This window comes from Pinus tabuliformis, chromosome 5_2, assembly GCF_031772625.1.
Source record: "Pinus tabuliformis cultivar Carrire ecotype Pingquan chromosome 5_2, CPIR1, whole genome shotgun sequence".
NCBI classification, from domain to species: domain Eukaryota; kingdom Viridiplantae; phylum Streptophyta; class Pinopsida; order Pinales; family Pinaceae; genus Pinus; species Pinus tabuliformis.
This window is the reverse complement of record NC_142306.1, coordinates 412,510,331-412,524,810: the sequence shown is the minus strand read 5'-3', so window position 1 is coordinate 412,524,810 and position 14,480 is coordinate 412,510,331. Positions and strand designations below refer to the sequence as shown.

Sequence of the window (14,480 nt, the reverse complement as noted above, 5' to 3'; positions counted from 1 at the left end):
ATGACTTTGTAAGTTAAAATTTAACCGAGTAAATGGAAGCATCATGTAGTCAATTTCTTATAACATCCAACGGAGTGGAGTGCTTTGGGTTGTTTCTTTCCCAATTTGAACTTTGTAGGCCATTGAGGAATAATTCTATTTTATGAGATGGTAGAGGTTTGTCGTTAGTGAAAACCAACGTGTTTTTAAAATCTAGTACATTAGTTGGGCATGGAAGTCCATGTATCAAGGTGATGCTTTTCTAAATAAATTTTTTATTTTATAATTTTGAAAATATTAAAAAGATGTAATAGACATTTAATGAATAGATTTATATTTAAATATTTTATTAAATAAATTTATATAAGTTTTATTTTATTTATTTTTTAAATTATAAAATATATTATGTAGAAATATTTTATAATATTTGATTATAAAATATTTTTTTGCTTTATATTTTAAATATGTAATTATTAAATATTTTCTTTTCAAAATTTAAATTTTTAATTTCGATAAAAAAAATGTTAAGCTTAAAAGAAGTAAAGATTTTGTCATTTACATAATATTTCACAGCAAGGATAGACGGTAAGTTTGTTTTGGCTCATTTTCCTAACATTTTTTTTTTTAATTCAAAAAATTAAACTATTTTAGCATTGATAAAATCTATATTTTATATAAAGTTCATAGGCAAAGATAAATTATAAATCCTTTTCATAAATTCAACCAGAGTTGGCACTTGAAAAAACCAGTCCATTTATTAATTTCAGCCAATTTAATTATACTTCATACTAAACTCCCACTCAGATTTATACTTGATACTAAACTCCCACTCAGAATTTTCAGATTTTATGCGTGCCTGCGCTTTTTATTATTTTATAGTTGCATTATTTCTCAGAGCACATTATTATGTATTGTGCACTGTAAGAGGAGAAGAGCTCTGACACCCTGGTGCTCTTAAAGATCCAGAAATAATGTCCAGGAAACGCCCAAGTAATAAGAAGATATTCATAAACAATGATTTTACAGACTACAAGTTATTAGAGGCATCAGATGGATCTGTTTCGGCCACACTCACCAATACAACTTCTTGGTTCCCTTCTCCTCTTCTTCTTGTTCTGGTTTTCATCATTACAGGCGCAACCGTCCTGCATCTCATCTTCCAAGGTATATTATGATCTTCTTATGCTTGCCCTAATTCTTTAATGTTGATTTGGACACTGCAATCCTGAACAATTGCCTTTTCTACCTAAAAATAAAAATTTCAGTGCCTTTGTTAAGATGTATGTGCTGCTATAGATAGCAAGAAATATGTTATTATTAACAAGGTTGTTGCACAAATCCTGATTAATCCCATTATATGGGCATACATCATTGTTGGGTAATCCTGATTAATATAGATGTATGTTAAAAAAATTGAATAGCAGAATGGAGGTTATAGAGCTGAAATTATAGTATTATGGGGGTTCTGATATGTTCCAGATGGCTGGGTTGGAGAAACTGCACATTCACGGACATGCAAAAGACATTATAAATTGGGTTAAGGGGTATATAGAATTTGGTGAGTTCTTTCCAGGCTTGGGCACATTTTTATAGAGAGCAAAATTAAGTTGCGGATCTCCTATCTAAGAGAGCCATTGGTAAGGAGCCTGGGAAGTTTTATTTTGCAAACATATGTGCAGGACTCCTTAACCAATGCTGGGAGTATTAATTACCCTTCAAAAGAAAACAATTTCAATATTTGTTTTGAAGAGATTTTGCATATAGACTCTAGGACAAATCAATGGGATTATACATACTCAGTCAGACTCTATGCAACACAGTTAGATATAATTTTTCTATGCAGTTAAGTGGAACTCTACAGCTCTACGAGCAGAAAATACGAGCCTAAATGGAGTTCGTTTTTATTTTTGGAAAATAGCAGGATGAGATCCCCTAGTTTTTAAAGGAACAATGAACAACAATCTGTGTAAATTTTGAGAGGAGACAGACCTTTGTATTTTATACTCTCTTATTTTAATGAAAAGATAGTGTGTTTTTCTTCTAAAAAACGAATGGATGTTGTACATAATGCTTGCTTTGTTCTTGACATTGCAGTTACATTACACAGGGCTAACAAGGCTACGACTGAGACATGGTCAAGGAATGTTTCTTTATTCCAATATGGAAGCCTGCAAGAAAGCTTGATGGAGAAAGAACCCAATCTGTATAAACCACAGGTTGCGAGATTCACAAAGAGCTATCCCCTATTGCTAACCAATCAAACCAACAGGACTTCGTTCATCCAAGACATTGTTTTACTTCCTGAGGAAGTAGTCTTCTTAGCACGCATGCCCTCTGCAAACTCCAAACTGATATCCCACAAATCATCCCTCAGCTGTTCATTCTCGCAACAAATCCATACACCAGTGAATGCAATCGAGTATCTACAATTTGGATATTCTACCCAATCACGAGCTGCAGTCAGATGCCAGGTTCCTCCACCTGCTACCTACTGGTCTGCAACATCAGTTGCCCTAGTGGGCACCAATAATTATAGCTCAGATTTACCTGCGATCATCAAAGAAAAATTGGGATGCTTTGATTATTCCAGCCCCATCAAATGGGATTATATGGTGTATGAGAGCTTGGCCACAGAGAGGGATATTGTTGTATTTGCCAAAGGGATAAACAATAGACAGGGCATCAACATTGAAGCCAAATATCTACGTTGCATATTCAACGATACCATTGAAACAATGCTCACATTCTCTGCACAAGAAGTCTTTAGATGTGAGCATCCCAGTGAACCGGTTCGTTATCACCTCATTGCCTCCAGAATCACTCTTCGAATCCATGGGAAATCAATTCCACCAGTCGCTTATTATGAAATCCCACCTTCTCAACATTCAAGCAAAAGTAGTAGTGAAGAGAATGCACAGAAAATGAAACTACTCTGTGCCTGCACCATGGTGTTCAACGTTGTAAAATACATAAGAGAATGGGTTATCTATCATTCTCATCTGGGTGTGGAACACTTCTTTCTGTACGATAACAACAGTGAAGACAATCTGGCAGAAACTGTTGAAGGGTTACTGTCAGAAAATTACAAGGTAAGCAGGCATCCATGGCCATGGGCCAAGACACAGGAATCTGGATTCTCACACTGTGCTCCCATGGCCAAACACAAGTGCCTGTGGATGATGTACACTGACGTTGACGAATTTGTATTTTCTCGTTCGTGGCTGAAGCAAATCAAAGCCAATGCCAATATTGGGTCCCCATTTAAGAAAACTGCATCAAAAGCAGCTTTGAGACAGCTAATTTTAAATCTAAGTACAGTACGTAAACCAGGAGCTGCAATGACAGGGCAAATTTCTCTGGGATGCAGAAATTTTGGGCCCTCAGGTCTCCACGTGCACCCACAGAGAGGGGTTACTCAGGGGTACAGTTGCAGGGAGAGGAAGGAGAAGCGCTACAAATCTATACTTCTGCTGGAAGCTGCTTCTCCTTCGTTGCTCAACGTGATACACCGCTTTCAGTTGAAGAAGGGATACAGAACGGTGTATGTGAAGGCCTCCAAGGCAGTGATCAATCACTATAAGTATCAGGTTTGGAGTGAGTTCAAGGCCAAGTTTCGGAGGAGAGTGTCTGCCTACGTTGTGGACTGGAAAGAGTCTACCAATGCTGTGTCTCAAGATCGAGCTCCGGGTGTAGGAAACAGGGCCATCCAACCCCATGGATGGGAAAACATGTTCTGCCAAGTGCATGATAGTGCATTGAAGGAGTTTGCAGGCAGAGCCTTTTCTTTGAATGATAAAGAACCAGGCTCCAAATTAGAGTGGCAATAATGTAATTCAGAAGTGGATCAGAACCCAGTTCAAGAGGTTGTTATCAAAGCGTATAACATTAGAGGATCTAGCTTAAGACTTGATATCCAAGTATCGTATAGGTTTTAGTTTAATATGTTGATATCCAAGTATTATGTAGGTTTCATTTATGTGCTGTTTGTATTCATATTTTTGGTCAAAGGAATTAGAGCGTAACATATTTTTAGTTGATGGGATGAATTATGATGAGTTGAAGGAAATAATTATATGTTGTTAGATATTTGATTAGTTGTATTTGGAAATATTTTGTATTAATTTATATTGTTTATTAAATATGTTATTTATAAATGAAGAAAAATATTTAGAATATTTATATTAAATTATTTATGTGAAAAATATAAAAGGATATTTTTTGGGTGGAGTATTTGTATTATTTTATATATATAAAAAAAAATGAATGAATTTATTTTGGTAATTTGCTTTATTATTGTATTGTTTGAATGTATAGTTTTATTTATTTGTTTATCGGAAAAATAATAAAAAAATGTTTATATGAAATTGTTTTTTTTTCACATCTCTTCATCACATAAATGTAGTTCCATTTAAAGGACAATGGAGATGTGACTTTACTTTTTATTAGAATAAGAAGAATGTTCATAATTGCTAAAGAATAAGTTACGATCATAGATAAGAAATGCTTAATATATGAGCATCTCTTGTTCCCACCATTAATTCATGAAAAGGAGAGTGTTAATATTATGAAATTTCCTTGTTCTTTTTTTTATGTTATTATCCAAGTACCATGCTACATCTAAATTTTATGTTTGGATAAACTATAAGCTTCCATGTTTTTCTTCTCGTACACATGCGAAAGAGTAAGATGATAGAAAATACTCTCAATCCTTTGACCTCTTCCAAGATAGAATTTAGAAACACATTGTCAAATCTTTGTTCATCTTATACTCATTTCATTACAACCTAGGAATCACCAAAAACTTGTTAAATATTATTTCCTTTTTCATAGGGGTAGCAAGAGGGGGAGGGATTCTCTTCAATCCCGAAGGAATAATAGTGGATAAGTACGCCTGGGGTCTAGGTATCAGGACCAATAATCAAGCGGAAGTTTATGGCTTGTATATGGGGCTCCTGCTAGCCCAGAAGAGGTAAGTTTAAAAAATTACAATTATGGGAGACTCCTACTTGGTAATTAGAATTTAAGAAACTCCTCCCCTACACAAGACAATCACCTAAACTAAAATCTTTACCATGTTCAAAGTATTCTTATTTCCTTTGAAAGCTCATGAACTTGGCATATTCTCTGAAACCTCAATCCAGAGGTGGACTTGATGTCGAATAAAGAATGTAGTTTAAATGAAGGGTCTTTGGAAATTAATGGTGTCCCTAGTCTCCACCCTATACCCTAACTTCCCTCATGTTTAGTCCCATAATGTTCACACCCCATAACCCCTCTCATTTTTGGCACTTATGGCTTATCTCCTATGATCCCAAAGTTGTTATTTATTCCCTTCTTGTCCAGTCGGCTAACCGCATTATGAGGTCATCCTGCCCACCCCCGCTCGCCTGCATGATGATACACCTCCTCTCTCTCCCAATGAGCGACCCTCAATTTCCCCTCCACATGACACTTCATGGGTCAAATATGCATCAAAGCATGGGAGGCTTCATGTCTAGTTCTTGGTTCAAGGTTTATCGCAAGATTTTGAAGTTGTTAGCCATGTGAGCCCTCTCATCCTTCGTGTTGCCTTTACTTCTCATGGCCTAGACTAGACAGCCCAACCGCTTGGGCTCTTGGATGAAGGTAATAGAAGCTCTCTCACCTCTCAGGAAAATGATAACATCATATAGGGATCCTAGAGGGTCAGGCTCATCTCTGCCCCGTCACATGAGGGATCTACAGGGCCATTGTTATAAATTTTAGTTAGGATGTCTGCAACTTCCCATTCTGCTTGTCGTTTATAATTTGGGTTGGATTGGGTTTAGTTTGCTTGGTGAGAAGAATTCGGGAGAGTCTTTATGGTGTGGAACTACAACCTTCCTTTGGGTCTAGGTTTGCAGTCTCCATTTTGGGTAGCACTCCAGTTTGCCTCAGCATGCTATGTGGGTTTCAATTCTGGAAGTTCCCCATCGGTGTTATGTCTTCCGTGTTAGCTCTGCAATACAGTGACGCTTTGAGAAGATGGCTTCGGGATTCCCAGACAACAGACGTGCACGCTCTGGCCAGGTGGTGGAAAAGGAGGTAAAGAATCTGACAATGGGTATAGAACATAGTTTCTTGGTCCCTTCGACTCATGTTGTATGTGTACAATGTGCATAGGAGCTTGCAGAGATTAAAGCAGAGCTCGTCGACATCAAGGACTTGTTGTACCGAAAAGAGGTGGTGGCCTGTGAAAACTCTGAAGTTATAGAAGCCAAATGCAAGAGGGTTGCAAAGTTGGAGGACGAGGTTGGAGCGTTGCGCAGCATGATTGAGGACCTTCAACTCTAGGTGACCAAGTTAGGATCCCTTCCTAAAGAATAGAGCAATCCTTTTGAAGTTTACAACTCGAGCATTGATTTAAACCGCCCTGTTGATCCTTATGCTTAGCCTTCAGTTGTAATGACTGGTTTTTTTGTGTTCTCCTTTTGTCTCAATTTTGTCGAGCATATCCTAGTAAGATAAATAAGTGTACTGTATCCTTTTTTAGTGAACATAGACAACTCGGCATGGCTTATTTGTCTGCTAATGACAAAACTGAAGCCCATGAATGGATTCGACTTGTAAATCACCCATGAATTTTTCCGTGACTAGGCATGGAATTAATAGAAAGAGTACTCATTGATGTTTTTATATATATATATATATATATATATATCCTTTTTCATTTTTCAACAACAATACTAGTTCTAGTGCCATCAATTCTACATAATTATTTATCCCCTCCTCCAATCATTCCTTAAACTTGATGGAATTATTATCTAGAAAGAATAGGATCGTTTCCCCTTCACATACAATAGATCCCCTAGTGACACCCCATCAAAATAGCCCTGGGAAATCTCTTATCAATTTTCTCTTGAACGAGGGGTGGCAAGAGTGAGAGGGGTTATCCTAACAAATAGGGAAACAATACGCTTGGGGGTTGGGAATGGCATCCAACAATCAAGCTTAATACCTAGTGCTTTGGCAAGGATTGGAAATAGTTTTGGTAAACAAAATCACCAAAATAATATTATATGGATATTTAATGATTGTTATTCATCATCTCTGGAAATCCAAAGGATTGCATAGTGTAGTTTCTCCCCCCATCTTGCAGAGGATCCTTTTGCAAATATGAAATTTTGAGAAAATCTAATTCTATCATGTGCTTAGACAAATGAACACAATGGAAAACTCTCCGGCCAATATAGGAGTAGCATTGGAACAAGGGAAACTTGAAGTGGATCATGGGATGTTATACAACTCGCCCATTCCATGACCATTGAAACTATGGAATACAATTTATATAAATAAATTAATGGACTTCAATGTCGAATAAATGAACAAAGTTGTGAAGAAAATCGCATCCACACACCTCTCTCTTTAGGCAAGTGGGTCACAACTCGAGAGCTATTACAAATTAATAAGGATGAGGGGCCCTCATTAATGCTTTTCCCACACAGTTCAAAAGGAAAAATCCTTTGTCTCAATCACTCCACCGCCTAGCATTCTGAGGAAGTAAAATAGGAAAACAAGGGGCATCAAAATTCAAAGCGACGAGGATGGAAATTGTTAATACAAGCATGGAATGCCTTTATCCTACTTATGCCTTCATTGTTTTGCAAATTGGTGTTAATTCCTTTTTCCTTCGTATCATGCAATTGAAATTTTGTGGTGTTTCTCAAGACTCAAGCATAGATATGGTAACTTTGCTCCACAATAACTATAGGAAGGATCTTAGGAGAAGGTATCAATATATATTGTGTTGTGTGGTATTTCAGTTCTGCTTCACATTCCTGTTGATCGTTCATATCCGTGAACAGAGGTGACCACCACTCATAGAAATTCAACTCGTAGAGAATCATAACCCAATAATGATGAATTTGGGAGATCATCCTCAAGAGGATGAATAGGTTAAAACTAATAGATTGTTAGCATGGTTGCTTGAATCAATAGAAGGAATGTTGCATACCCTTCAATACAAAAATATAATAAAAGAGCAGGAGCGTAAAAATTATCAGCTTCTCATGAATGCAAATCATGAATTAATGCAGGGGAAATTGGATCAGTTCATGTTGGAAATTCACATAGAGCTAACTGTTGAAAATAGAAACAAGAAATGTTAAAAAGAACATCAAGCAAGATCCTGATTTAATCTGTCCTTGAATTAAATTGGGAATATAATTGTAATTCCACATCTCATGACAACTTGTATTAGTTAACTAAGTTAATTTGACTTAGTTGGCTCAGTTAATTTGAGTTGAGGGCTTAACTTGAGTCATGTAGAGTGGTTCCTAAATTTTAGGAGCCTAGGTTGAGTTTATTTTGAGTTGTAATCAATTAATTCAGCTTAATTGAGTTAAAGTCAATTAAACTAGTTCTAACTAATGGAGGAACTAGTAGGAGGTTAGATAGTGGGGTGTTGCTTCATGTGTTCAACTAGTTAACTGATGATTCACTCATAAATAACTCATGTATGTTAGATCTGAGAGTTACCCAGTTGAGATTGGAGTTCAAGGACAATGTACTATCAGTTGTATAATCATCTGAAGTGTACATGTGATGCATGTAGTCAGAGGAAGGCCTATGAGGGTTGCGTAATTCATATTGAGGAATTTCTCTAATTAATAGTGGGCTAATTACCATGGAAACAACGTAAGGAAATAGGGACTTAGGAAAGCCAAAATTTGGTTAAGTATTGGCATGGTCTTGTCTACGAAGTTGTGAGATAAATAGAGATAGTGCAGAGGTTGCTCGGGCTTGAGCGAACCCTTGTAATCTTCTCATATTTTCTGACTAATGTAATATACAAATAGCAAGGCTTTTTAGCTGTGACTTTTCCTAGGAAATCATTGTGTAATGTGTTGATTGAATTCTTTCTCTTGTATGCTTCATGATTTCGCGATCGTTTAATTGTTTCTAATGATGAGTAGAGTAGATCCAAGTCTATTATTTTAGCATATTAGAATTAGTAGCTTGAATCTATAAGGAATTTCTACATGGTATCAGAGCTGGAATCACTACATAGTAGGATTCACATTAGAATTAGTCCTTGAAGTCCTCATGTACAATTATCATTGAAGAAATAATGATTTGTTAGGAGGAAGATTTGTGGAGCCCTAGTTCAGTGGGTTGCAAATGGCCAAACGATTGATAAGAGGGCAAATCCAGAAGACCTAATGAGAAGAATTCTTAATGGAGCTATAAGGTTGCTAGTGGGCAGATCAGTGAGGCAATGTTTAGTCATACAAAAGGGAGTTGTGATCATTGATATTGGCAGATTGGGGAGCAAATCAATTCTAGTGCCATCAATTCTACATAATTATTTATCCTCTCCTCCAATCATTCCTTCAACTTGATGGAATTATTATCTACAAAGAATAGGATCCTTTCCCCTCCACATATAATAGGATCCCCTAGTGACACCCCATCAAAAAATCCCTGGGAAAGCTCTTATCAATTTTCTCTTGAACCAGGGGTGGTAGGAGTGAGAGGGGTTATCCTAACAAATAGGGACACAATACACTTGGGGGTTGGGAATGGCATCCAACAATCAAGTTGAATACCTAGCACTTTGGCAGGGATTGGAAATATTTTTGATAAAAAAATTACCAAAATAACATTATATGGAGATTTGATGATTGTTATTCGTCATATGTGGAAATCCAAAGGATTGCAAAGTACAGTTTCTCCCCCTATATTGTAGAGGATCCTTTTGCAAATAATAAATTTTGAGAAAATCTAATTCTAACATGTGCTTAGCCAAATGAACATAATGGTATATTCGCTGGCCAATAAAGGAGTAACATTGGAACAAGGGAAACTAGAAGTGGATCATGGGATGTTATACAACTCACCCATTCCATGACCATTGAAATTATGGACTATAATTTATATAAATAAATTAATGGACTTCTATGCCAAATAAATGAACAAATTTGTGAAGCAGATCTCATCCACACACCTCTCTCTTTAGGCAAGTGGGTCACAGCTCGAGATCTATTGCAAATTAATAAGGATATGGGGCTCTCATTAATGATTTTTCCACATAGCTCAAAAGGAACAAACCTTTGTCTCAATCACTCCACTTCCTAGCGTCATGAGGCAGTGAAACGGGAAAACAAGTGGCATCAAAATTCAATGTGACAAGGATGGAAATTGTTAATACAAGCATGGAATACCTTGATTCTACTTATGCTTTCATTGTTTTACAAACTGGTGTTAATTCCCTTATTCATTTGTATCATGCAATTGAAATTCTATGGTGTTTCTCGAGACTCAAGCATATATATGGTAACTTCACTCCACAATAAATCTAAGAGGAGTCTTAGGAGAAGGTATCAATATATATATTGTGTTGTGTGGTATTTCAGTTTTGCTTCACATTCTTGTTGATTGTTCATATCCGTGAACAAAGGCGACCACCACTCATAGAAACTCGACTCGTAGAGAATCACAATCCAACAATGATGAATTTGGGGGATCAACCTCAAGAGGATGAATAGGTTAAAACTAATAGATTGTTGGCACAATTTCTTGAATCGTTCGAAGGATTGTTGCATACCCTTCAATACCAGAATATAATAGAAGAGCAGGAGCGTAGTAATTATCAGCTTCTCATGAACACAAAGCATGAATTAATGCAGGGGAAATTGGATCAGTTCATGTTGGAAATTCACATAGAGCTAATGACACTAGATATCATGGTGGTCGAGCTTGAGGATAATTTTAGTGGTGGTGACTTGTTCAGTGTGGGAGTGGTTGGTACTAGTGAATAAATTGAGAAGAAGAAGCCCATGCACACCAAGGAAACTAAAACAGTGGGCTAAGGATGGGATACAACTACACGGCGAGGTTGGTAGATCATAAGACTTTTCTGACAGATAATCTTGTTATTTTTATTTTTTATTTTTGATGCAATGTAGATTTAGAATGTTTCTAGGAGTTTTTTTGTCAAGTATATAGTCGACATCTATTTATAATAGCAAGTAAAGGTTGTCATAAAAATAGACTATCCATGTTCTGGACTCCTGAAAGTAATACATATTTGGAACATGAACAAATATGTAAGGGTCTTAGGCCAGTTTCGAGTTTTTAATTATTAATATAAAAATCAATACCCGTTACTTTGAAAAGAAAAAAAATTCTCTTGAATCACTACCTTTACTAAGTTTTCTTCCTTATCTTGTGGGAAATGACTCAATATGCTAAGCCTGTTGGCTACATGCTTTATTGGAGGAATTTATTTTTCTTCAAAAATTGAATGGTTCCTAACCAACCATATCCCCCATGTTACTAATATTGGAAGAATCTTAAAAATCCTTTGTTTGTTTATTCCCTACCCAGTTCCTCAAACTTACTTCAGTAGAATCCCTTGACCATAAATTTGTCAATCTTGTTAGTACCTCCACTTCCCACCACTCCTATTTTAAATAGTCATAATGCATGATAAAATGACCATTTGTCTCCTCATTGAGTTCACAAAGAGTACATCTACCATGCCCCTCCCAGTTCCTCTCCTATAATCTATCTCAAGTTAATATGTATTCATCATTAAACACCACATAAAAATGTTTGCTTTAGTATGAAATTTCATATTCCAAAGACAACACCACCACCATTGAGGTTCTCTTCTTCCTTCCCCTATATTTAAAAACATATATCCAAGCCTAGACGAGTAAATCCCTAAAGGAGAAAAAGACCAGGCTATCTCATCTCGACATTCTGTATTTGAACATTACTCCTCTCTAAATATGGTAAAACTCCATTCCATAAATACACTTCATTACCCATGAAGTATGAATTGTATGATATAATCCATCTCTACCTCCATATCGAAGTTGTAATTGGATCGACAATGTGAGAAAACATGAAAAAACCTTTATCCCCAAATAATTGAATCATTTGTGGTAGTAATAGGTGGTCTCTTCTAATCTTGATCCATGCATCTTCCCCAATACAAAATAGGTTCCCTTCATGCACCTTCCAAGCTAAAGCTCTCCTAATCAATGGAAAATCCTTCACAACCACTTTCCACATCACCGAAATATTATTCTTATAATTTTCAACCTTCCTTATCCAATCTTCAATTGAGTTTGGATAAAATATATTTCTAAGTCACCATTTAACACCACAACCTTTCAACTGAATAACCCTCCAAACACTCTTAGCTACCAAATTTTTTGAGAAAAGGAAAATGTTTTCAAGGTTCCATCCTCCCAACAACTTTGTTACAACCAATTTCTCCCATTTTACCCACAGTATCTGTTAGGAAACCAGCTCACAAAAAGATAGAAAAGATAGATCAACACGTTAGAATTCAGCCTCTTCAAGGGGGAAACCTCTTTTACATTACACAAATGAACAATTCTTGGATGATACAAATGACTAAACCTCCCTTCTATATATAGGAATCTAAGGGGTCACAATATAATCAAGCCGACATAACAGTGATAACATAAGGGCACAAAAATAACAATATGGGGACAATAGGGGCACAATAATAATAATAAGGGATACAATGACAATAGTAATGGGGGAATCACTAGTATTATATGGGCCTAACATGCCCCTCTCCTTCTGAAAAGCATTGTCCTCAACGCTTGAGTAGTTTTGGATGCTTCTGTATAAAATTCTCATCCTCCCATGGAATCTTCAGTGGATAAATTCTTCCACTTGATGAGATACTCCGAAATTGATCGATTTCGTAGCTGTCGAGTTCTTGTTTCTATGACTTCTTCCGGTTCCAATATGATTTTTCCTTCCTCATTAAGTTCTGGCAATATTGTTTGAACTGAGAGCTTGTCACCTGTAACCTTCTTTAAACATGAAACATGGAAAACTGGGTGCACTTGGCAAGTTGCAAGAAGCTCCAATTTCTATGCCATAGTACCAATATTTTGCAACACCTTGTACGAACCATAATAATTTGGTGCTAATTTATTATCCTTCTTAGCCTGCTTGAGGGACATTTGTTTATATGGTTGTAGTCGTAGGAATACCTAGTCACCTACATCAAAACTTCTTTCGTTGCAATGTTGATCTGCTTGATGTTTCATTCTATTCTGCGCCAACATGAGGTTATCCTTTAAGAGTTGGAGAACTTGTTGTTGATGCTTAATGTGATGTTCCACTGCATGAACCTTAGAATTTTCTCTTAAATATGATGTGATGGATGGTGGATGATATCCATAAAGTGCCATAAATGGGGTCATTTTTGCTGCAGTATGGAAGGAAGTGTTATACCACCATTCAGCCAGAGGCAACCATTTGACCCATTGTGTCTGTTTATCATATACAAAGCAACAAAGATATCCTTCCCAACATTTGTTTACTATCTCAGTTTTCCCATCAGATTGAGGATGATAAGATGAGCTATGAGCTAACTGAGTACCTAGACAAGAAAATAATTCTGTCCAAAAATTTCCAGTGAAAATGGGATCTCTGTCGCCTACAATAATCTTCGAGTTTCCATGTAGCTTTTGAATTGTTTCCATAAATGTAGTAGAGACTGTATTGGCTTTAAATGGATGTGATAATGCACAAAAGTGTGTATACTTGGTAAGTCTGTCAACTACCACCATGATGACGCTCTTTCGTTTGGACTTGGGTAAACCTGTGATCAAATCCATTGAAACATCCTCGCAATGTTGGCTTGGAATGGATAAAGGTTTTAATAGACCTGGGGTCTTAATTGTTTCAACTTTATTTTGTTGGAAAACAAAACATTATGCCACAAACTTTTGAATATCCGATTTAAACCTATGGTAAGTTTTTAAAAATCCCGAGTTCCCTCCTAAGGGAGAAGTGTGCAATTCCATAGGAATGTTTTGTTTAGTTGGGAATTCTTACATAGTTATAAACGATCTTTGTAGCATAACGAATCATTTTTCCAGCTAAATGTATCAGATGTACTAGGATCTTGTTGTAACTTTTGAATGAGTTCCCACACATCTTCGTCATTCTTCCATTCCTCCCTTGATTTGTTTATCCAATCTGGTTGGATAATAGAAATGGCGCACAACAATGCTTCCACATCCTCATCCTTTCTTGAGAGTGCATCTGCCACAACATTTTGCTTCCCTTTTTTGTAGATAATTTCAAATTCGTAACCCAACATCTTTGTGACCCATTTTTGTTGCTCTTCAGAGGATAATCTTTGTTCTAAAAAGTATTTAAGACTATCATGATCCGTTTTTACCTTGAAGTATCTTCCCATTAGGTAGGGTCGCCATTTCTTAAGTGCATGTAGTATTGCCAACATTTCCTTCTCATAAATAGCTTTGTGTAAATACTTTCCCTTGATTGGACGACTTAAGAAATGGGTCTTTTCATATTGCATTAAAATAGAACCAATTCCATTTCCTGAAGCATCACATTCCATAATAAAGGTTTTTGTGAAGTCTGGCGTAGCTAAGAATGGTGCTTGGCACAATGCCTCTTTAAGATGTTCGAAGACCTTTGTTGCTTTGGAGTCCATGAAAATGTATCTTTCTTCATAA

The 14,480-nt window shown here is 36.4% G+C and overlaps 1 protein-coding gene across 1 annotated transcript; it reads left to right on the top strand.

The window, feature by feature from the left end:
- The first annotated feature begins 950 nt into the window (after positions 1-950).
- On the top strand, positions 951-3,806 carry LOC149159274 (glycosyltransferase family 92 protein RCOM_0530710-like). The gene is made up of 2 exons (XM_089434246.1): positions 951-1,143; positions 2,074-3,806. Exons 1-2 carry the CDS (start codon positions 951-953, stop codon positions 3,804-3,806), a joined length of 1,926 nt encoding a protein of 641 aa, XP_089290372.1.
- The last annotated feature ends 10,674 nt before the right edge of the window (positions 3,807-14,480 follow it).